The sequence below is a fragment of the Mirounga angustirostris genome, unplaced genomic scaffold, assembly GCF_029215605.1.
Source record: "Mirounga angustirostris isolate CCGP_5_RB_7025 unplaced genomic scaffold, mMirAng1.0.hap1 SCAF_5, whole genome shotgun sequence".
In the NCBI taxonomy this organism is placed as follows: Eukaryota; Metazoa; Chordata; class Mammalia; order Carnivora; family Phocidae; genus Mirounga; species Mirounga angustirostris.
The window spans coordinates 62,131,735-62,156,638 of record NW_026991713.1 but is presented as its reverse complement, the minus strand read 5'-3'; the positions used below and the strand labels follow the sequence as shown (position 1 = coordinate 62,156,638).

The 24,904-nt window shown below is 41.3% G+C and overlaps 1 protein-coding gene across 11 annotated transcripts in view; it reads right to left on the bottom strand.

Annotated features, from left to right (window-relative positions):
* TFCP2 (transcription factor CP2) overlaps positions 1-24,518 on the bottom strand; it is a 59,037-nt gene extending 34,519 nt beyond the window's left edge. For 8 of the 11 annotated variants that reach the window (XM_045873425.3, XM_045873426.3, XM_064591240.1 and 5 more), the window contains exon 1: positions 23,668-24,518. In XM_045873425.3, coding sequence (XP_045729381.1) covers positions 23,668-23,789 — 122 coding nt within the window. In that variant the 5' untranslated portion in view covers positions 23,790-24,518. The remainder of the gene's footprint in view (positions 1-23,667) is intronic. The other 3 variants (XM_064591239.1, XM_045873433.3, XM_045873434.3) reach the window with 1 other exon arrangement.
* Positions 24,519-24,904: the final 386 nt, after the last annotated feature.

The window sequence follows — 24,904 nt, the reverse complement described above, 5'->3', positions numbered from 1 at the left end:
TATTCATCATGTTTATCTCAAAGTTTACCCAAAAATGAAGCTAATTTCTCTCCCCCCACCCCAGTCTCTGAATCTTCCTCATTTCTACTCTGCTGAATTATTTGCCAATTACTACTTATTTACTTCTATAAGCAATGTGCATTTTATTTTCCTTTAGCTTAGAAAGTCACTGAAAACTTCTCACTTCAAACCTGTCTGCAAGCCTTACTTATTTTGGAAGCTGAAAAGTATCCGACCAATGTCAGATACAAATCTACTTCCAGAAAACTTGTAAGATATTACAGGTTTAATCAAAGAAATCTGAATCAGCAAAGCCCTACCTCAGGAGATTTGCCAGATATAGGCCTGCTTTCTCAGTTTTTTTCCTACATTACAGGATTAGCTCTTACCAGCCTATAAATCTCATTAAGACACTGCTAATTGAAAACATCACCTGTGGCATCATTAGTACCAGGCTCTTTTATTAAATTTGAAATTACCGACTCTTCCCATTAGGTGATGAATGGTAACCTGCAACAGTATTCATGGGTTATATATTCCAAGAATTTGACAACTTTGATACAGAAAGTGGAACTCCCATTTCAGTATTCAAAATTTGGTATCTACCATCATAGTATGACCTATGTGGGAAAACAAGGGAAATCACACTTAGACCCTTATGGTACTGAGCTTCAAAGCTTCTTTTCAGGTCCAAATGTCTACCAGTTCTTTTCTCCCCCCCTCCAGTTTAGCTTCCCTCCCTCTTCATGGGCAAGCATCACTCACCACCTATCCTTTGGGGTTCTTCTGCCTTGCTCATTCCATCCCCACTACCAAGCCTAGCTTCAAAGCCCCCAAATCTCCCTTGTCTCCCATTCCTCCCAAGCGCGGATTTGTTTTTTAACGCTTTTAACTGCTAATGACTTTTGGGAAAATCCTAAAACTACTAGAGCATTAGTCCTATGAAATGGTAAAAAGGCTTTAGCTATCTCTCTCCCCTTATGCTCACAGTGGTTAAGTTGTATGAAAATTGCTCTTCCCTCAGACCATACTTTTGATGAAAGCCCAGTCTTCTAAAATGGCCAACACACTCCCTGGAGGTATCTCAAATTAGGCCTGATGATGTAATCAAAGCAGACCTGTTATTTACTCCCTTTCTTTTATGGATAGTAGATAGATGAAAGTAATTTGCATTTCTAAAGATATTCAGAGCAGAAGATACCCAGTTCACTAAGCTTCGACCCTTCCCAGGAATGATAACTAGCTTTTTATCATTATCCTCCAATCTGTGTCAGAGTAACCTTTAAAAATGTAAATTTAAAATGTCATTACCCTGTTTACAACTCTTCACCACTTCTCACGGAAATCATGATAAAGTACTAGCTCCTCAACTGAGCTCCCAAGGTCTTTCCAAAGTGGACCCAGTTTACCTTTTCATGTCTCATCTCTCATTATACATCCCACATCTCTGTTCCCCTTTTAAAAGTTCCTTTCCAACAAACTGCAGTTCCTTCCCCTTGTTCTCCTTCACTCCCACTCAACTATTGCCACAGAATTTTTACACATAAATTCACATTTAACCCATATAATAATGCTGTGGGGCATTCCTCATTTGCCAGTTGAGGAAACTGAAACTCAAGTAATAGATGTTAAAAATTTGCCCAAGGTTACACAGCTCGTGAAGAGCATATATAAATCCCAGTTTATGCATCCATTCAATAAATACTTTTGTGAGCACTTCTGTGCCTGGTTGGCACTGTTTCAGGCAGGGAGGAAACTAAAATGTTATCCAAATTTTGTCCTTCTTTATTATTACTCAATGGCTGGCATAAAGCAACACCTGTTCAAAACATTCCTGGGGGGGGCGGGGCGCCTGGGTGGCTCAGTCCATTAAGCCTCTGACTCTTGATTTCTTTTTTTTTTTTTTAAAGATTTTATTTATTTTATTTGAGACAGAGAGCATGAGAGGGAGGAGGGTCAGAGGGAGAAGCAGACTCCCTGCCGAGCAGAGAGCCCGATGCGGGACTCGATCCCGGGACTCCGGGATCATGACCTGAGCCGAAGGCAGTCGCTTAACCAACTGAGCCACCCAGGCGCCCCTGACTCTTGATTTCTGCTCAGGTCATGATCTCAGGGTTGTGAGATCCCGCTCCATGGGAGGGTGTGGAGTGTGGAGCCTGCTTAAGATTCTCTCTCAGGGTGCCACGGTGGCTCAGTGGTTGGGAGTCAGGTCATGATCCCGGGGTCCTGGGATCGAGCCCCACATCAGGCTCCCTGCTCAGCGGGGAGTCTGATTCTCCCTCTCCCTCTGCCTCTGCCCCTCAGCTTGTGCTCTCTCTCTCACTCACTCTCTCTCAAATAAATAAAGTAAAAAAAAAAAACAAAAAACCTCTCTCTCCCTCTTCCCGGCCTCCTTCTCACTCTGTAAAACAACAAGACAAAAACATTCCTGAGGAAAAAACCATAATCAAAAGCTTCCGTCCAATGTTTCAAAGATGTTTCTAAAGGTGGTGGGCTCCAACACTTCCCCATGGCTATCTGTTCCATTCATACTAGGAGAATGAGAGTACCAATAACTGATTTCACTAAAAGGACCCAAAGCTTTTGCAATAACTGACTCCCTTGCCCAGAAGCTAAATTTCCGATTTCTGCCTGGCTGGTTCTTTTTCATCACTCAGGTCTCTGCTAAATTGTCATGTCTACAAAGAGCTATTCCTGGTCACTCTACCTAAAGTAGATCCTATATATTTTCATCATGGCACTTCTTTCTGAAATTTCCTTGTCTATCTACTCCCCCTCTCATAAAAATCCAAGCTTCAAGAATGCCAGGACCTGGGCGCCTGGGTGGCTCAGTTGGTTAAGCGACTGCCTTCGGCTCAGGTCATGATCCTGGAGTCCCGGGATTGAGTCCCGCATCGGGCTCCCTGCTCCGCAGGGAGTCTGCTTCTCCCTCTCCCGCTCCCCCCTCTTGTGCTCTCTCACTCTCTCTCTCAAATAAATAAATAAAATCTTTAAAAAAAAAAAAAAAAAAAAAAAGAATGCCAGGACCTCACTTGTCTTGTCACCCTAGTATCAACAAGACCTGGCTATAGTAGATACTCAATAAATACTATTTAAATGATTAAAATAATAATAATAATATGCCCATTAGAAAATCTGGGTCTTTACAATTAGGCTACCCAGCAAGCATGACTGGGTTATACTTGTGGACAAACAGTCCAGGAAATGCTGCTATCATTTATTATCAAAACTGCACGGAGGACTTGGCTATCTACAACCCCTGTGGGGAACTCCTAAGTATTTGGAAGTTACTTGCAGTTGCCTCTCCACATACAATTTAACTAATTAAATGTGTCATACAACACGTTGGTTTTTTTTTTTAAGATTTTACTTATTTGACAGAGAGAGACACAGCAAGAGAGGGAACACAAGCAGGGGGAGTGGGAGAGGGAGAAGCAGGCTTCCTGAAGAGCAGGGAGCCCGATGCGGGGCTCGATCCCAGGACCCCGGGATTGTGACCTGAGCCAAAGGCAGACGCTTAACGACTGAGCCACCCAGGAGCCCCTGTCATACATTTTTTAGGTATCTTCCACTACCAAACCTATGAACCTACCCACCTTTGAAATGGTCTCTTTTGCTCCTAATACAATGAAGGCGAAGTCCTTCCTCCTAGGAAAGGTTGATCCTTACCCATGGACTTGGAATCCGTCCATTCTCAATTCCCCAGAACTTTATTCCTTTAACTGTCCCAATGTATACACCATCAGTCTCCCTCCACTAAAATATAGTCAGCGTAATCATATTTGAGTATTCCCTGTCTTTAAAAAAAAAAAGTCTTCCCACATGCCCCTTCAGCTACCGCTACACTTCTCTGTACCTTTCATAACTGAAAGTCTCTACATAAATAGTCTCCACTTCCTCATCTCTGATTCATTCCTCAAACCATGACAGTTAGGCTTTCATTCCACCTTTCCATGGAAACAATCTCCTCTCTGGCCTCTGAACACCCTTTCCTGATTTTCTTCCCACCTCACTAGCAGCATCTCACCAGATCCCCTGTGGCAACCCCTCTTCTTCTACAAAACCTCAGGAATGGGTGTTGGTATTCTCTTTCTGTACTCCCAGTGATCTAATTATCATACATTTAAAGTATCACCTCATTCTGATGACTCCCAAACGCACCTACTAGGTCCAGACTCCTATTTTGAACTCCAGATTTAAGTATTTAAATACCTACATACCTTTGCCTCCTTGGTGCCTCTCAGGGATATCAAATGGACCAGATTCAAAGGAAAACTCTTGATTTTCCTACCCAGCCCACCTCCCTGCCATGTTTCCCACTCTTGTATTGGATGGCAATATGATCAATCAAAATGCCCAAACGAGGGGCGGTGCAGAGATTATTTAAAAACTTTTATTTATTTATTTATTTATTTATTTATTTATTTATTTATTTATTTAAGTACGCTCCACACCCAACGTGGGGCTTGACCTCTCAAATAAATAAATAAATCTAAAAAAATAAATGTTAAAAAAATAAATCACAGCAGTAATAATAGCTAGCATTTATTGAACATTTACTGTTTGCCTGATGCTGTCCTAATTATTTTACATATATTAAAACTCATATTTAATCTTCATGACAACCCCATGAGGTAAGTACTATTATTATCTCTTAAATTAAAACAAGAGGGGGAGGGCGCCTGGGTGCCTCAGTCGGTTAAGCAACTGCCTTCGGCTCAGGTCATGATCCTGGAGTCTCAGGATCGAGTCCCGCACCGGGCTCCCTGCTCAGCAGGGAGTCTGCTTCTCCCTCTGACCCTCCTCCCTCTCGTGCTGTCTCTCATTCTCTCTCTCGCAAATAAAATCTTTAAAAAAAATAAAAAATAAAAATAAAAAAATAAAACAAGAGGGGGATCCTGGGTGGCTCAGTCAAACGTCTGGCCTTCGGCTCAGGTCATGATCTCGGGGTCCTGGGATCAACCCCGTGTTGGGCTCCCTGCTCAGTGGAGAGCCTGCTTCTCCCTCTCTCTCTGCCCCTCCCCCCTGTTCCTGTTCTCTCACTCTCTCTCTCTCACTGTATCTCAAATAAATAAATAATATCTTAAAAAAAATTAGGGGTGCCTGGGTGGCTCAGTCATTAAGTGTCTGCCTTTAGCTCAGGTCATGATCCCAGGGTCCTGGGATGGAGCCCGGCATTGGGCTCCCTGCTCAGCAGGAAGCCTGCTTCTCCTCTCCCACTCTCCCTGCTTGTGTTCCCTCTCTCTCTATCTGCCAAATAAATAAATAATCTTAAAAAAAAAAAAAAAATTAAAGCAAGAGAGGTTAAGTAACTTGCCCAGTCCTGATGGAACCAGATTTCAAGCTCCTAAATCTCGTTCCAGAGGTCACTATGCCGGACTGCCTCTTGCAAAAAGGAGACTAAAGACACGGAGATCAGTTCAAAGTTAATGCAACAGTCCAAATAAGAAATGAGAATCTGAACCAGCAATGAAAGTAGGGAGACAAAGGGGTGAATTCAAAAGATATTCAGATAAGACCTAAATAGTGCTATATCATGTTCAAGAGCTGAAAAACTGAGTATCATAAAGATGTCAATTTTTCCCAGATTGATCTATAGATTCAATTCCAATTAATATCTCAATAAATTCAATTTGACAAGTTAATTAAAAAATGTGTACCAATGAACAAAGCCAAGAAGAGCCAAGATACTCTTTTTTAAGATTTCATTTATTTATTTTAGAGAGTGTACTCGATCAAGCGGGGGCGGGGGGGGGAGAGGAGCAGAGGGAGAAGGACAAGCGGACTTAGAGCTGAGTGGAGGCCAATACGGTGCTTGAGCTCATGACCCTGAGATCATGACCTGAGCTGAAACCAAGAGTTGGATGCTTAACTGACTGAGCCACTCAGGCACCCCGAGCCAAGACACTCTTAAAGAACAAACAAGACTAGATATTTACCCTGTCAGATATCAAGAATTATTTCAAAGCATTAGTAATTAAGACATCATGGAATTGACTCAGACAAATTAACCTATATAACAGAATACAGAGCCCATAAAACAACCCTACATATGCGGAAATTTGATTTACGACAGAGGTGGTATTGCTGATCAGTGAAGAAAGTTTGGACTTTTCAAAAAATAATGTTGGAAAAAAGTCAACATCTATATGGGAAGAAAAAATGGAATTGGATCCGTAGCAACACCCAATATGAAAATCATTATTTTGGGGCGCCTGGGTGGCTCAGTTGGTTAAGCGACTGCCTTCGGCTCAGGTCATGATCCTGGAGTCCCTGGATCGGGTCCCGCATGGGGCTCCCTGCTCGGCAGGGAGTCTGCTTCTCCCGCTGACCCTCCCCCGTCTCATGTGCTCTCTCTCATTCTTTCTCTCTCTCTCAAATAAATAAATAAAATCTTAAAAAAAAAAAAATCATTATTTTTAAAAATTAATTCTAAATGGATTAAAGACTTAAACATGAAAAATGAAAATGTAAAACTTTTATTTATTTATTTTTAAAAGATTTTATTTATTTATTTATTTGAGAAAGAATACAAGTGGGGGGGCAGGAGAGGGAGGGAGAGGGAGAGAGAAGAGGGAGAGGGAGAGAGAATTTTGAGCAGACTCCATGCTGAGCACAGAGTCCCACAGCCTGACGTGGGGCTGGATCCCAGGACCCTGAGATCATGACCTGAGCTGAAACCAAGAGTCCGATGCTTTACAGACTGAGCCACCCAGGTACTACAGAAATGTAAAACTTTTAGAAGACAATAATAGGAGAATAACTCTATGGCCTTAGAGTAGGAAGAATTTCTTAGATGAAATAAAAATCACATGCCATAAAGGAAAAATTAAGAACTTTGGAACCAAAGACACATAAAGTGAAATGACAATCCATAAACAGGGAGAATACCAGCTGTACAGATAACTGACAAAAGATGAGGACTCGGGGCACCTGGGTGGCTCAGTCGGTTAAGCATCTGCCTTCAGCTCAGGTCATGATCCCAGGGTCCTGGGATCAAGTCCCGCATTGGGCTCCCGCAGGGAGTCTGCTTCTCCCTCTGACTCTGCCTTTCTCTCCGTCTCTCATGAATTAAAAAAAAAAAAAGATGAGGACTCAAAATATATTTAAAATTCCTATAAATTAACATGAAAAAGACCAACCCCCCCCCCCCCAAAAACTTGAATACTTACTTCTCAGGAGAAAACATGAATGGCTAGTAAACATATTAAAAAGGTGCTCAGGGGCACCTGGGTGGCTCAGTCGTTAAGCGTCTGCCTTCAGCTCAGGTCATGATCCCAGGATCCTGGGATCCAGCCCCACATCGGGCTCCCTGCTCAGCTGGAAGCCTGCTTCTCCCTCTCCCACTCCCCCTGCTTGTGTTCCCTCTCTCGCTGTGTCTCTCTCTGTCAAATAAATAAAATTTTTTTAAAGATTTTTTTTATTTTTATTTATTTGAGAGAGAGACTGAGATAGAGCATGAGAGGGGGGAGGGTCAGAGGGAGAAGCAGACTCCCCGCCGAGCAGGGAGCCCGACGCGGGACTCGATCCCAGGACTCCAGGATCATGACCTGAGCCGAAGGCAGTCGCTCAACCAACTGAGCCACCCAGGCACCCTTAAATAAAATATTTTTTAAAAATAAAAATAAAATAAAAAATAAAAAGGTGCTCAGACTCATAAAATATCAGGAAAATGCAAATAAAACCACAATGAAATCCACATCCACTAACTGACAAAAATTAAAACACTGACTAGCTAAGTATTGGTTAGGATGAATACCAACATAAACACTTAAACTCCCAGGTATACCAGGGAAAATAATTTAGCATTATCTTGTATAAAGATACACAAACTTCATAATCCAGCAATTACATTAATCCTACAATCCCTCTGCCTTGAATATCTTTGTCCATCTTTGCATGGCCAAACCTTACTTTTCTTTCAGATACCCCTTCAGGAGGTAAAAGTAGTGTTTCTATGCTCTGAACTCCTACAGCACTTTATAAGTGTCTTGGTGTATCAGTTTCTAGCCTGTATCATACCTATTTAGATACATGTCTTATCTTCTCTGGCAAATTGTAAGCAAGTAGAGACAAAAACCTGCTTGATTTGTCTTTTAATCCTATAGCACTAGACACAGCACTGCATATAGGAGCATATGGTAAAAACTCAAAGCTACACAATCAAGCTGTAAAAAACCTAGCATTCAAAAGGCACTCAAATATTTGTGGAATGAAGAAAAATCTTAGTGACTGAATCAACCAAGATTTGATGGGCATACAAAGCATGAACTAGCAGTGAAAGGAAAATCAGAACATCAATTTGTGTATCCCAAGTCCCCAATCTCTTTTTCGCCCAGATTCCAGCTCAGGAGAACTGACTCTCAGCTACAAATGGGAATTACTGCCAACAAGGTGGACAAAGAAGGAGGGCAGGGCAGCAGGAGGTGGAAAAAAGAAAGAAGGTAACGAAGTAGGAGAAGGAAGAAATGGCAACACTGACTGGAGGTCATCTTCTGTAAGAATTATGAGAGCAAGAAACTATAAGGAAGCAAAGAAAAATTTACAGACCTTTGGTAAAAAAGGCAGTGAATGATAGGACAACTTAAAAAGATGAGGAAAGCTAGCCAGCAATCGTTGTGCGCCGGACACTTTTTTCCTTAAATTTATTATACAGTATTTCAGACATATAAAAAGACAAAGTATAGGGCGCCTGGGTGGCTCAGTTGGTTAAGCGACTGCCTTCGGCTCAGGTCATGATCCTGGAGTCCCGGGATCGAGTCCCGCATGGGGCTCCCTGCTCGGCAGGGAGTCTGCTTCTCCCTCTGACCCTCCCCCCTCTCCTGCTCTCTCTCTCTCATTCTCTCTCTCAAATAAATAAATAAAATCTTTAAAAAAAAAAAAGACAAAGTATAACCAATACCTGTGTATACTCCACTCAGTTTAAGAGATAAAGCACTAACAGCTGAAGCCCTCTGTATCCTTCTTCCATTATATCCCCCTCCAACTTCCAGAGGCAACAGTAACCTGAATTTGGAGTGAGACATTCTTACTCATTTTTTTTTTTTTAAAGATTTTATTTATTTATTTGAGAGAGGGAGAGGGAGAAGCAGACTCCCCGCTGAGCAGGGAGCCTGATGCGGGGCTGGATCCCAGGACCCAGGGATCATGACCTGAGCCGAAGGCAGACGCTTAACTGACTGAACCACCCAAGCGCCCTTTACTCATTTCTTTATATTTTTACAGTGGTGCCATTTTTTCAGAAGTAGTGATAAATTTTGTGGCAAAGTGAGGAATCTCACCTAAATACACTGTCCATCGTAAGAGACCCAGAATAAAAGCAAAAGTAAAGGAACAGTCGTAACAACTGACCAACTCCAAGACAAAAAAGAGATGGGGATTTAGAAGATGGATAGGTAATAGTTGAAGAGGAAAAAAGTGAAGGCAAACAGTAGTGAAAAAGAAGCAAAGCAAAAAAGAACAAAACTCAATTTTTTTTTTTAAAGATTTTATTTATTTATTTATTTGAGACAGAGAGAGAGACAGAGAGCATGAGAGGGAGGAGGGTCAGAGGGAGAAGCAGACTCCCTGCCGAGCAGGGAGCCCGATGCGGAACTTGATCCCGGGACTCCAGGATCATGACCTGAGCTGAAGGCAGTCGCTTAACCAACTGAGCCACCCAGGCGCCCCAAAACTCAATTTTGATAAAGAGAAATAGTTGCCTCAGAAACTGCTACACTAGTTGCCTCTTAAATAATGAGTGAGTGAGTTCAGTTCACATACCCAATAAATCCACACAAACTATCTGTTAGGGTACACCCTTCTAAAACACTAGGGATATACTGCCTTCGTGGAACATTTATTCTAGTTGGGGAAAGGGGCAAACAAATGAATAAAACATCAGATGTTCAGAAAAAGATAAAGCAGAGGACAGAAGGCAGAGTACTGGTGAGAAGAAGGAGCTGATTGCTATTTTATGTGAAAGTGGCTACAGAACCTCTCTCTGATGAAGTGACATTTGAGCAGAAACCTAGAGAAGTGGGCAGTGTAGAAGGCTGTTTCAGGAAGAGTAACAGCAAATGCAAAGGCCTTGAGGTGGGAGCGTGCACAGCATTTTAGGAATTGTAAGAGGGCCAGCTGTGGCCGGGACAGAGCAGGCCATGAGAAGAATGAGAAGAGTCCATACAGACATGGTGATCAGAAGGGCATCCCATGGGGGTGCCTGGGTGGCTCAGTTGGTTAAGCGACTGCCTTCGGCTCAGGTCGTGTTCCTGGAGTCCCAGGATCGAGACCCACATCGGGCTCCCTGCTCGGCGGGAGTCCGCTTCTCCCTCTGACCCTCCCCCCTCTCGTGTGCTCTCTCTGTCTCTCATTCTCTCTCTCAAATAAATAAAATCTTTAAAAAAAAAAAAGAAGGGCATCCCACGTAGATCAGTACCAGAATTGAGACTTCAATTCAAAGTGAGAGCAAAATCACTCCTTTTTCAGGAGAAAAGTAAAATGATCTGCTCTACATTTTATTTTATTTTTTTGCTCTACATTTTAAATAAGGTGATATCACCTTAGAGATGATTTAATTATCATAAATGTATCATTTAAACAGGGACACTTTGGTGAGTGGACAAGGGTGTTATTAGTAGTTACCTCAGGACAACAGACATTAACCAGATCTTACTTTTTTTTCCCAAGACCTTAATTTTATTTATTTATTTATTTTTTTAAAGATTTTATTTATTTATTTGACAGAGAGAGACACAGCAAGAGAGGGAACACAAGCAGGGGGAGTGGGAGAGGGAGAAGCAGACTCCCCACTGAGCAGGGAGCCTGATGCGGGGCTCAATCCCAGGACCCTGGGATCATGACATGAGCCGAAGGCAGACGCTTAACGACTGAGCCACCCAGGCCCCCCTCAAGACCTTAATTTTAAAAAGCTTTTCTGCACAGCCAGTTGGAAGGGGTTCTTCTGGCCAAATCTGAACAACTTGATCACAATATATAAGTTGTAAAAGATTACAACATAATGAAGTAAAAATCTCCAAGGCGACATTGTTAAACATAAATAAATAAAAAGGGAAAGTTCCTTCTTACAGCAGAAAGCCAACCAATAAATGTAGAAGGAAAGACATAATTAGAAAACCATCATTTAGCAAACATCATAAAAGAAAATTGATTAGGGCAAGAGTCATCCACAGCTGCTAAAATTGGTAGGTGAGTGTTTGAAAGTTTGAAAGATATTTTCACAGTCTCAGAATATATCCCCACAAGATACTAATTACAAAAGGAAAAATAATAAATTTATAATGGAGAAAACTGGCACACACCACCTTAACTTAGTAGTCAGAATTAACATTGCCATGGGGCGCCTGGGTAGCTCAGTCAGTTAAGCGAGTGCCTTCGGCTCAGGTCATGGTCCCAGGGTCCTGGGATCAAGTCCCATGTCGGGCTCCCTGCTCCGCGGGAAGCCAGCCTGCTTCTCCCTCTCCCACTCCCCCTGCTTGTGTTCCCTCTCTCGCTGTGTGTGTCTCTCTCTCAAATAAATAAATAAAATCTTTGAAAAAAAAAAAATTAACATTGCCAGTAATGGGACCAGTAACAGAATGTGCATCCTAACATGATACACAGAGAAGAACTCAGCATCCCTTCTTAAGTAGTACCACCCAAAGTGCATGACCTGAATCTATCATGAGCAAACATCAAACCAACCCAAATTGAGGGATAGACTACAAAATAACTGGCCTGTACTCATCAAGTTGTTAATGTCATAAAAATACAGAGTCACAGGCACCTGGGTGGCTCAGTCAGTCAAGCGTCTGCCTTCAGCTCAGGTCATGATCCCAGGGTCCTAGAATGGAGCCCCATGTCAGGATTCCTGCTCAGCGGGGAGTCTGCTTCTCCCTCTCCCACTGCCTGCCGCTCCCCCTGCTTGTGCTCTCTCTCTCTGTCAAATAAATAAATAAAATCTTAAAAAAAAAAAAAATACAAAGAGTCAGGAACTGTCCTAGATTAAAAGAGACAAAAGACATGACAACTGAATTGATACACAATATTTTTCTGCTATAAAGGACATTATTGGGACAGTTGGCAAAATCTGAATAAGGTCCACAGATTAGATCACAGTACTGTGTGCTAAATTCCTAATTTTGACCAGTATACTATAGTTATGTAAGAGAATTTCATGTTTTGTTTTGTTTTTTTAAAGATTTTATTTATTTATTTGACAGAAAGAGAGAGACAGCAAGAGAGGGAACACAAGCAAGGGGCGTGGGAGAGGGAGAAGCAGACTCCCCGCTGAGCAGGGAGCCCGATGTGGGGCTCGATCCCAGTGCCCTGGGATCATGACCTGAGCCAAAGGCAGACGCTTAACGACTAAGCCACCCAGGTGTCCCGAGAATTTCATGTTTTTTTTAAAAATATGCACCGAAGGGGCACCTGGGTGGCTGTCAGTTAAGTGTCTGCCTTCGGCTCGGGTCATGATCTCAGGGTCCTGGAATGGAGCCCCACATCGGACTCCCTGCTGAGCAGGGGAGTCGGCTTCTCTCTGCCCCTCCCCCACTCATGCACGCACTCTCCCCCTCTCTTCTCTCTCTCAAATAAATAAAATCTTAAAAAAAAATACACACTAAAGTATTTAGGTGTTAAGAGGCACTGCATCTGCAACTTAAACAGTTGTTTTTTTTTTTAATCAAGTAGGCTCCACACCCAGCATGGAGCCCAATGTAGGGCTGAAACTCACAACCCTGAGATCTCGACCTGAGCTGAGATCAAGAGTCAGACACTGGGGTGCCTGGGTGGCTCAGTTGTTAAGCGTCTGCCTTCGGCTCCAGTCATGATCCCAGGATCCAGGGATAGAGTCCCACATCGGGCTCCCTGCTCTGCGGGAAGCCTGCTTCTCCCTCTCCACCTCCCCCTGCTTGTGTTCCCTCTCTCGCTTTCTCTGTGTATCAAATAAATAAAATCTTAAAAAAAAAAAAAAAAGAGTCAGACATTTAACTGACTGAGCTACCAAGGCACCCCTTAAACAGTTCAGAAAAAAAATTCTAGGTGTTGGAGAGAAGAGAGAGAAAGGTAAAACAAATATAGCAAAATGTTAACATTTGAGTAATCTTGGTGAAGAGTATTTAGAAATTCTTTGTAGTGTTTTTGCAAATCTTCAAGTCTGAAATTAGTATTTTTTATGAACAAAATACACATATACTTATAAAGTTTCTGTGTAGAGAACAGGCTGTGAGGGTGACAAGTGCAGAGCTGGAAGCAGGGCTGGACCAATTAAATGGCTACTACAGATTAAGGACAGAGGTCGTGAAAGATGGCAAAGTAGAAAGCTCCAGAAATTGGTCCCTCCACCAAAAATAACTGTTGAGCTGGCAAGAAATGCTTGAACCAACTATTTTGGAAATCTGGAATCTAGTCAAACACCAGCAGCATCCAAGGGAATGCTTGATGAAGAAAGAAGCTGGTAAATTTTAGTGAATTTCAGCATTTGGCATACCATCTATCTTCCCCCAGCTCCCAGTCCCATGGCAGGCAGCTGTGGGGACAGTAGCCTGAGATCCTGTTGCAGGCTGCTGGTGTCAGAGTGGGCAACAGGGACCCTGTCCTCCAAAAATCAAGGTTATATGTTTTGATCACTGCTTTTGATTGCTGAAGAGTTGGCACACAGGCTGGCCATTGTTTTAACCCCTGTGCCAGAGGTGGCTTCCTCAGCAGAGTCAGACAAGGGGATTTAAAGAAACAGAACATTCTTTTTTCCTCTTTTCTTTTCTTCTTAGATTCAGGCATTTAAGAAAATTTCTGTCAAATCACCGGCTGACCATGGAGGTAACAGAAGAGACATCAGTGACCACATAAAACAAGGAACATACTCTTTGCAAAAATACTTTGGGAAAGTCACTAAACCAATGGATAATTTCAGTTTTAATCAAGTAACAACAGTAATCTCTAGGGAGGGAGTAGAATTTGCTTTCCAGAGTTACCATATTACAATACTCAAAATGTCCAGTTCTAAACAAAAAATTATAAAACATATAAAAAGACAAAGGAAAGCATGGCCAATTCACAAGAAAAGAGAAATTGACAGAAACTATCTTTGAGCAAGCCCTGAAACTAGACTTAATATACAAACACCTTAAATATGCTCAAAGAGCTGAAGGAAACATGGACAAATAACTAAAGGAAATCAGGAGAACAATGTATGAACAAGTAAAGAACAGCAATAAAAGTTATAAAAAGGAAACAAATAGAAAATCTGGACCCAAAAGTACAATAGCTGGAATTAAAAATTTACTACAGGGATTCACATCAGATCAGCAGAAGAAAGAATCAGCAAACCTGAAGATAGCAAATTGAGATTACTTAGACTGAGGGGCAGAAAGAAAAATGAATAAAGAAAAATGAACAGAAACTAACAGGCCTATGATACACCATTCAAGTGTAACAATGTATATGTTATGAGAGTTCTAGGAGAAGAGGGAGAGGAAGAGGCAGAAAAAAATTTGAAGAAATAATGGTTAAAAACTTTCCAAATTGGGATGCCTGGGTGGCTCAGTTGGATAAGCATCTGCCTTTGGCTCGGGTCATGATCCCGGGGTCGTGGGATCAAGCCCCACGTCAGGCTGCCTGCTCAGAGGGGAATCTGCTTCTCCCTCTCCCTCTGCCCTTCCCCCACTTGTGCTCACTCTCTCTAATAAATAAATAAAATCTATTAAAAAAAAAAAAAAAACCTTTCCAAATTGATGAGACACATGAATCTACACCTCCAAGGAGCTCAACAAACTTCAAAAGGATAAATTCAAAGAGAGCCACACCAATGTGCATTATGTACAAACTGTTGGAAAACAATCTTCAAAGCAGTAGAAAGGGACTCATCACATTTTGAGGGAACCTCAATGAAATTAACAGTCAATATCTCATCAGAAACCACAGAGGCCAGAAGACAGTGGGATGATATATGTAAAGCACTGAAACTAAAAACCAAGAATTCCAAAATGATGGAAAAATTAAACTATTTTTCAACAAAAGCTATGGGGGTTCATTTCTAGTAAACCAGTCCTATAAGAAATGCTAAAGGGAATCCTTCAGCCTGAAGTGAAAGAACACTAGACGGTAACTCACAGTCGTATGAAGAAAAAAGATCATTACATAGGTCATATAGTATACTGATTTTTAGTATGTTTAACTCTTCTTTTTGTTTCCTATTTGATTTAAAAGACAAATGCATAAGGGTGCCTGACAGTGGAGCACATGACTTTTGAGCTCAGGGTTGTAAGTTTGAGCCCCATATTGGGTGTAGAGCTTACTTTAAAAAAAAAAAAAGGACAAATGAATAAAACAATGATTATAAATCTATGGTAACAGGCACACAATGTATAAAGACATAACTGGTGACAATAACAACATAAAAAGTGGAAAAAGAACTGGACAGAAACAGAGTTAATGTATGCTGTTTTTTAAAATTGAGATATAATTGAAATATAACATTATATTAGTTTCACATGTACCACATAATGATTTGATATCTATACATATTTATATCTATTGCAAAATGATCACCACAATAAGTCTAGCTGGTATCAAACCAAATTAGATTGCTATACACTTAGGATGTTAACTGTAATCCCCACAGTAACCACCAAGAAAATAACTTTAAAAATATACAAAAAAGTAAAAAATGAAAAAATAAAGAAGGAATTAAAATGGTACCTTAGAAAAAAATCTAACACAAAAGAAGAGTAATTGAGGAACAAAAATATATATATATATATATGACCTATAGAAAACAAATAGCACAGGGGTGCCTGGGTGGCTTAGTTGGTTGAGCGTCGAACTCTCGATTTCAGCTCAGGTCATGATCTCAGGGTTGTGGGATAGAGCCCTGCGTCAGTCACTGCGCTCAGCACAGAGTCTGCTTGTCCCTCTCCCTCTTGCTCCTCCCTCACTGCTGTCTGTCTGTATCTTTAAAGTAAATAAAATCTTAAAAAAAAAATAGCACAATGGCAGAAATTAGTCCTTCATTATCAGTAATCACTTTAAGTACAAATGGTTTAACTCACCAATTAAAGACACAGACTGGCAGAAAAGATTTTTTTTAATGACCAACCATATGTTGCTTACAGAAGACTCACTTTAGATACAATACACAAATAGGCTAAAAGTGAAAAAATGGAAGATCTTCCATGCGAATAGTAACCAAAAGAGACCTGCAGTGACTAATCAAATATCAAACAAAATAGAATTTAAGTCAAAAGTTGTTACAAGAGACAAAGAGGGACTTTTATATTGGTTTAAAAAACAATTTATCAAGAAAATATAATTATAGGGGCACCTGGGGGGCTCAGTCAGTTAAGTGTTTGCCTTTGGCTCAGGTCATGATCCCAGGATACTGGGATCGAGCCCCACATGGGGCTCTCTACTCAGCTGGAAGCCTGCTTCTGCCTCTCCCATTCCCCCTGCTTGTGTTCCCTCTCTCGCTGTGTCTCTCTCTGTCAAATAAATAAATTCTTAAAAAAGGAAAATATAATTATAAATATGTACACACCAAGTAACAGACCCCCCGAATATAAGAAGCAAACACTGAAAGAACTGAAGGTTAAAAAAAATTAAAAAATTAAAAAATTAAAATTAAATTTTAAAAAAAGGACTGAAGGTAAAAATAGACATTTCTACCACAGTGGTTAGAGACTTCAATACCCCCACTTTATTTTTTTTATTTTTTATATTTTATTATTATGTTATGTTAATCACCATACATTACATCATTAGTTTTTGATGTAGTGTTCCATGATTCATTATTTGCATAGTAACACCCAGTGCTCCATGCAGAATGTGCCCTCTTTAATACCCATCACCAGGCTAACCCATCCCCCCACCAAATACCACTTTAAATAATGAGTAGGACATCTAGATAGAAGATCAATAAGGAAACAGAGGACTTGAACAACCTCAACAATTATAAATCAACTAGACCTAACAGACATATACAGAACACTTCAACCAACAACAGGAAAATATATATTCTCAAGTACACATAAAACATTTTCCAGGGTAGACCACATGTTTGGCCATAAACCAATCCTCAGTAATTTTTTAAAAATCTAAATCATACCGATTTTCTCTGACCACAATGGAATGAAGCTAGGAATCAATAAAAGGAAAAGGAAAACTGTAAAATTTGCAAATATGTGGAAATTAGCAACACACTCTCAAACAACCAATGAGTGAAAGAAAAAAAAAATCACTAGGGAAATTAGAAAATACTGAGACAAATGAAAACACTATATACCAAAACTTATAGGACACAGTGAAAGCAGTACTCAGGGAAATTCATAGCTGTAAATGCCTACATAAAAAGGAAGAAAGACTTCAAATAAAATAATCTAACTTTACATCTTAAGGAACTAAAAATAAACAAACAAATAAACAAAATCCAAAACCAGCAGAAGAAAGAAATAATAAAGATGATGAGGGGAAAATGAAGTAGAAAATAAAAAAAATAGTAGTGAATCCACAAAACCAAAAGCCTGTTCTTTAAAAAGATCAACAAAATTGACAAACTTTTAGCTAGACTGTCCAGGAAAAAAGGGGAGAAGACACAAATAAATCAGAAATGAAAGGGGCTATTACCACCAACTTTATAGATATGAAAGGACTATAAGAGAGCACTATGAACAATTTTACTCCAAAAAATAAGACAATTTAGATACAAAAATTTTTTCTAGAAACAAAATACCGAAACTGACTCGAGAAGAAATAACAAATCTCAACAGATTGAATCAGTAATCAAAATCCTCTCAACAAAGAAAAGTCTAGAACAGATGCCTTCACTGGTGAATTCTACCAAACACTTAAAGAATTAACACCAATCCTACTCAAACTCTTCCAAAAAAAAGAGAACACTTTCTAACATTCTACAAGGCCAGCATTATCCTGACACCAAAGCCAGACAAAAATAGCATGGGAAAAGAACACTACAGACCAATATCCCTGAATAAAGACACAAAATCCTCAACAAAATACTAGTCTAATAGCATATAAAAATGATTACACACTCGGGGCGCCTGGGTGGCTTAGATGGTTAAGCATTTGCCTTCAGCTCAGGGGGTCCTGGGATCGAGCCCCACATCGGGCTCCTGGCTCAGCGGGGAGCCTGCTTCTCCTTCTCCCTCTGCCCCTCTCCCTGCTCATGCTCTCTCCCTCTGTATCTGTGTCTCAAATGAATAAATAAAATCTTTTAAAAAAAAAATGATTACACACTATAACCAAGTAGGATTTTTCCCAGAAATACAAGGTGGTTCTACATAAGGAAATCAATGTAATATACCACATGATCATCTCAATAAACAAAGAAAAGGCACTGGACGAAATTTAACACACTTTCATGATAAAAACACTCAGCAAAACCTTGATGACATTATGCTAAGTGAAATAAGGCAGTCACGTAAGGACAAATTCGTATGACTCCACTATATGAGATTCCTAGAGTGTCAAATTCATAGTAGAATGGTGGTGACAGGGACTAGGCGAGTTAGTGATTAATGGGTAGAGAGTTTCAGTTTGGGATGATGAAAAAATTCTGGAGATGGATGCTGGTAATAGTTGCACAACAACGTGAATGTATTTAATGCCACTGAACTAACTGTATACTTAAAAATAGCTAAAATGGGGCTGGGTGGCTCAGTGGTTAAGCGTCTGCCTTTAGCTCAGGTCATGATCCCAGGGTCCTGGGATCGAGCACAGCATCGCCCCACCTCGGGCTCCCTGCTCCGCGGGAAGCCTGCTTCTCCCTCTCCCACTCCCCCTGCTTGTGGTCCTGCTCCCGCTCTCTCTCTCTGCCAAATAAATAAAATCTTTAAAAAAAATAGCTAAAATGGTAAATTTTATGTGTATTTTACCACGATAAAACACACACACACACGCACGCATGCACACACACAAAGAGCCAACTAGGAATAAAAAGAAATTTCCTTAATATTAAAAGGGCATTTATGAAAATTTCACAGTTCAATAGTGAAAGACCGAAAGCTTTCCCTCTAAAATCAGGAATGATACCCACTTTCACCACTGCTATTCGACAAATAAATAAATAAATAAAAACCTTAAAAAAAAAAAAACAAAAACAGCTGGACAGTTCCTGAAAAAGTTTGGTATATGATACACACCTATTAGAATGACCAAAATCTGGAACACTGACACCACCAAATACTGACAAGGATGTGGAGTAAAGGGAGCTCTCACTAATTTCCAGGAAGAATGCAAAATGGTACAGCCACTTTGGAGGACAGTCTGGCAATTTCTTACAAAAACTAAACATACTCTGGAGTGGAGGGGGGTGGGAGGGATTGGGTGGCTGGGTGATGGACATTGGGGAGGGTATGTGCTACGGTGAGCGCTGTGTATTGTGTAAGACTGATGAATCACAGACATGTACCCCTGAAACAAATAATACATTATGTTAATAATTTTAAAAATTAATTAAAAAAATAATAAGGCTGGGAAAATACCAGGAAAAAAAACACACACCAAAAAAACTAAACATACTCTTACTATATGATCCAGAATTGCATTCCTTGCTATTATTTACCCAAAGGAGTTGGAAACTATCTCTACACAAAACCCTGCACATGGATGTTTTATAACAGTTTTATTCATAACTGCCAAAACTTGAAAGGAAACAAAATATCCTTCAGTAGATGAATGAATAAACTGTGATACATCCAGACTAGACTATTGAGCACTAAAAAGAAATTAGCTATCAAGCCATGAAAAGACATGGAGGCATGTTAAATGCATATTTCTAAGTGAAAGAAGGTAATCTGAAAAGGCTACATATTGCATGATTCCAATTATATGACATTCTATAAAGGCAAAACTGGAGACACTAAAAAAAAAAAAATCAGTGGTTGTCAGGGTTGGGTGGGGGTGGGGGAATGAATAGGCAGAACACAGAGGATTTTTAAGGCAGCGAAACTACTCTGTATGATACTCTAATGATAGATACCTGTCATTATGTATTTGTCCAAAACTCTAGAATGTATACTACCAAGAGTGAACTCTAAGGTAAACTATGGACTTTGGGTGATTATGATATGTCAGTGTAGGTTCATCAATGTAGGTACAGAGTGTGGACCATTCTGGTAAAGGCTGTTGATAAAAGGGGAGAATATACATGTGTGGAGGCAGGGGGTATATGGCAAATCTTTGTACCTTCCTCTCAGTATTTCTGTGAGCCTAAAACTGCTCTAAAAGTCTTTAAATTAAAAAAAAAAAAAAAAAAAGTTAAGCATAGAATTACCATACGACCCAGCAATTGCAGGCCTAGAAATATATCCAAGAGAAATGAAAACATATGTCTGGTACAGCAGAGTGATTATAGTCAATAATACTGTGTTGCATATTTGAAAGTTGCTAAGAGAGTAGATCTTAAAAGTTCTCATCACAAGAAAACAATTTTTTTCTATGTATGTGAAAGATGTTAACTAGACTTATCGTTCTGATCATTTTGCAATTTATACAAATATTTAATCATTATGTTCCACACCTTAAACTAGTACAATGTTATATATCAATTATGACTCAATTAAAAGAAATCTACACAGAAATTTGTACACAAATGCTTACAAACATTTCATGGTCATCTCCTTTTTAAACATAATGACACATTAGCATTATTCATAATAGTCAAAAGGTGGAAACAATCCCTACATCACCAATGGATGAACAGATAAACAAGCTGTGATATATATACATATGATGGATTATTCAGACATAAAAAGGAATGAAATACTGAAGTACTGATACATGCTACAACATGAATGGACCCTGAAAACATGATGCTAAGTGAAAGAAGCCAAACACAAAATGTCAGACATTGTACGACTCCATTTATATGAAATATCCAGAATAGGTAAATCCTTATAGACAGACTGCCAGGGAGAAAGGGGAGGGGGAAATGGGGAGCAACTGCATAAAAAGTACAGGGTTTTCTTTTGGTCTGATGAGGTGGTAGTCGCACAACACTGTGAATATACTAATAACACTGAATTGTTCACATTAAAATGGTTAATTTTGGGGGCGCCTGGGTGGCTCAGCCGTTAAGTGTTTGCCTTCGGCTCAGGTCATGATCCCAGGGTCCTGGGATCGAGCCCTGCATCGGGCTCCCTGCTGGGCGGGAAGCCTGCTTCTCCCTCTCCCACTCCCACTCCCCCCACTTGTGTTCCCTCTCTCGCTGTCTCTCTGTCAAATAAATAAATAAAATCTTTAAAAAAAAAATAAATAAATAGGGCGCCTGGGTGGCTCAGTTGGTTAAGCGACTGCCTTCGGCTCAGGTCATGATCCTGGAGTCCCGGGATCCAGTCCCGCATCGGCTCCCTGCTCGGCAGGGAGTCTGCTTCTCCCTCTGACCCTCCCCCCTCTCATGTGCTCTCTCTCATTCTCTCTCTCTCTCAAATAAATAAATAAAATCTTAAAAAAAAAAACATCTAAGAACTTGTTTTAAAAATCAGATTTCTGGCCTGTGCCCCAGAAAATCACTGAAGATGAGGCCCTGGGAACTATTTTTTTTTAAAGATTTTATTTATTTATTCATGAGAGACAGAGAGAGAGGCAGAGGGAGAAGTAGGCTCCCTGCAGAGCAGGGAACCTGATGCGGGACTCGATCCCAGGACCCCGGGATCACGAACCGAGCCCAAGGCAGACGCTTAACTGACTGAGCCACCGAGGCGCCCCTGGAAACTATTTTTAATGGGTACTCTGGATGACTCTCATGAACACAAAGTCTGAGAACTGATATCTAATTAATACAAGTTAATACAAATGATTACATATGTATCAGAGTCAAGAGAAGAGTGACAAGAGCAAAATGCATAAAAAAGAGGAAGGTGAAAAAAACAAAGAAAAATACTTCAAATTTTGGCACACTGTGCTCTAGGGAAAACAAAGTGATGTTTGAAAACTCTTGTAGAACTGATGTTGGAAAAAATTCTAAATGTGTAAATACACAAACCATTGTGCTAATACCAGTGAAGACCACTCAGGGTATGACATAGGAAAGCATTTTTAAATTTAAGGTTGCCTGGTACAGAAAGCACATAACATGCACAGAATGTCTGTTGACAATGTCAACTATTTTTTTTTTTTTTTTTTTTTTTTTTTAAAGATTTTATTTATTTATTTGAGAGAGAGAGAGAATGAGAGAAAGCACATGAGAGGGGTTAGAGTCAGAGGGAGAAGCAGACTACCTGCCGAGCAGGGAGCCTGATGCGGGACTCGATCCCTGGACTCCAGGATCATGACCTGAGCCGAAGGCAGTCGCTTAACCGACTGAGCCACCCAGGCGCCCGTCAACTATTTTTATAATAAGTACAGTTATATTTAATTATCTTCATCCTCTGATAATCCAGAGAAAACCAAACTTTTTGCTGTGTTAGTCTTTACATGAACAACAGCATGAATTGTCAAATATTATGTCAACTGCTGTGCAAGCTCAGGGTTGGGACATTTACTTTCAGACCAAGATAATCTCTATTTTTAAGGGCAGACTTATGTAAACAAGGACAGGCAAAACTAGAGTTAAATTTCTCAACACTAAGCATTCCATGATAGCGCTTAAATTTCCCTGAGAATCACTAAAATATGTATACAAGGATAGCCTTTATTATTCTAACTGTAAGCAAAGATTCCTGAAGATGAAGTATTAAGTTCTAACTCATTAATTTACTTCACTGAGGAAAATCCATTTTGGTGTAGCAGGCATAATGACAAGAATTTTACATTACATAACTCTCAAAGGATCTATCAGAATACAAAATTTGTCTACCTTCCCCATAAAAAAACATCTTTCCCCTATAAACTCATAAATTCAAACTGACGTTCTAAAGTCTCTTTTGCCTCACTTATTTAGACTGAGCCTTATAATGCATTTGGAAATCCCAATTATATTCCATGTAAACCTAAGGTGCAGATGTTTCAACATTTCCAGACATGATTCTTGTTCATCTCATAAATGAAACAAACTATACTGGAGGAATGAAGTAGCTAATGCATGCAAATAAACTACATGGGAAGTTATGCTACTTTCATAGGAGATTTTTATTTATTATCAACATTTGACTTGATACACCAAAGTCTAGAAGTATCTAAAAGTTCTCTGATACTTTTTCTTTTTGTAGTTTATGTTTCAAAAGGCAGACATCCCACAATTAATCCTTAACGGCTGGCTAAGGCAGATGTGTGGACTTCTTCACCAAGGTCTCACATTTCCTTCCAACAAGCAGTCAAGCAATATTCATCATTAACCCCATCTCCCAACTCCCCAGACATCCCTAACATGCTCAATGTGGCCCCTTCACACGCTTCCAGTCCAACCTACCCACACATACACACACACCATCCGTCTCCAAGTCTCTCACATTGGCACAACAAACAGCCTCTGAACATTCATCTGTTTTGCTAACCAAGGGCCATTCTTGCTTCTTCCACTGATCCTGCACAGACTTGACACTACCTACAATCTCTCGTTCCATTTCTTCCACAATAGTCACTATTCAAAGCAACAAAGAAACAAGTCAATGTTCCCTAACCGCAGACAGCTTATTTAACTAAATACCTCCCCCCACCCCCCCCCACCCCCCCGCCCATTCTCTTTCCTGCTTTTGTTATTTAGAAGGTGCAGGGTCTGGGAAAAATCTCACTCACCTCATGCTATAGGCACCAGCACCCAGTTCCTGGCCGATCCCGGACAGACTAGCATCAAAGTCCTGCACCAGCCCAGATTCAATCACTTCATCGGCCAGAGGTAGCTTCAGAGCCCAGGCCATGCTGGCTCCTTCCTTGCCCCAGGAGACACCGTTTCTTGTACAAAGGCAAGTAGTGTGATTCTACCCAATGGGGCCAAGACTGTCGAAAACTCCAAACCAAGATCTCCCACGCAGTTCCCACTGGCCAACCCCAGCCTGAACCGCACTGCCCGCACAACTAATTTGCCGTACCCTCGGCTCCTAGCTCCTGCCTCGACTTCCAAAATCCCTCCCACCCAGCTCTCTGGAGCCGCGCGTGGGCCCCTTTGCTTAACTATTCCAGATTCCCCTGAGGCAGCCCTGCACTCCCGTACTCTCAATCCTTGGGCTCTCCCCTTGAGCTCGTGGTGGTCACTCGCTGCCTTCCAAACAACCAGCAGCAGAGACCCGCTGCCTACCCGGCGCTCCCACGCCGCTTTCGCACCTTTTCCCCCGGTCCCCTTCTGCGGGAAGCCCCCCTCCCTCCGGGGGCCCGCTCTCTCTTTCCCCTCCAGGCCTCGCTTCCGGTCAGTCCCACGATCACTTCCGGTCGCCCCCTCTCAACCCCAAAGCTCTTAGAACCAAATCCAGGTCTCCGCCGAGCCAACTCCCCGCCCTCTGCAGTCCCCCACGGCCTCGGAACATGGAAGGGGAAAGTCCAGCACCGGCTGGAAACCCAGACTAGCCAGGGTCCTCCACCGCCCGCCGCCCCAGCGCCAACCAATCATGGCGCCCTCTTCCTTTGCGGGTCCGGAGAACGTGACGTCACCCCGTGGCTCGCCAATGAGGAAGAGAGTTCGTGGGCTTCGGCAGTGATAATAGGCTAGCTGCGCGACGGCCCCCCGCCCCCGGAGATGGGCTGGGCGGTCTAGGAGAGGAGCCAGCGTGCGTCAGGTGTCTCCTGTTTAAATGGCCCTCTCTGTGGCTACCTGAGGACTACTTTCCGCCGTGTACCGAGTCCGCGCTCTAAGGCGTGGGTGGAGCCTTCACTCTAGTCTTACCGAACCCACCCCTAGCCCTGGAGGATTCTGCACCGTTTCCCCGGCGCTCCCTGTAGGTGCTCCTTTGCTCCTGGAATACTCTCTCTGCTTAAACTCGCCTCTCCGAAGGTCAAGACTCTGCTTATCGTCATCCTTCGCATTCTCCCTAATGCATTT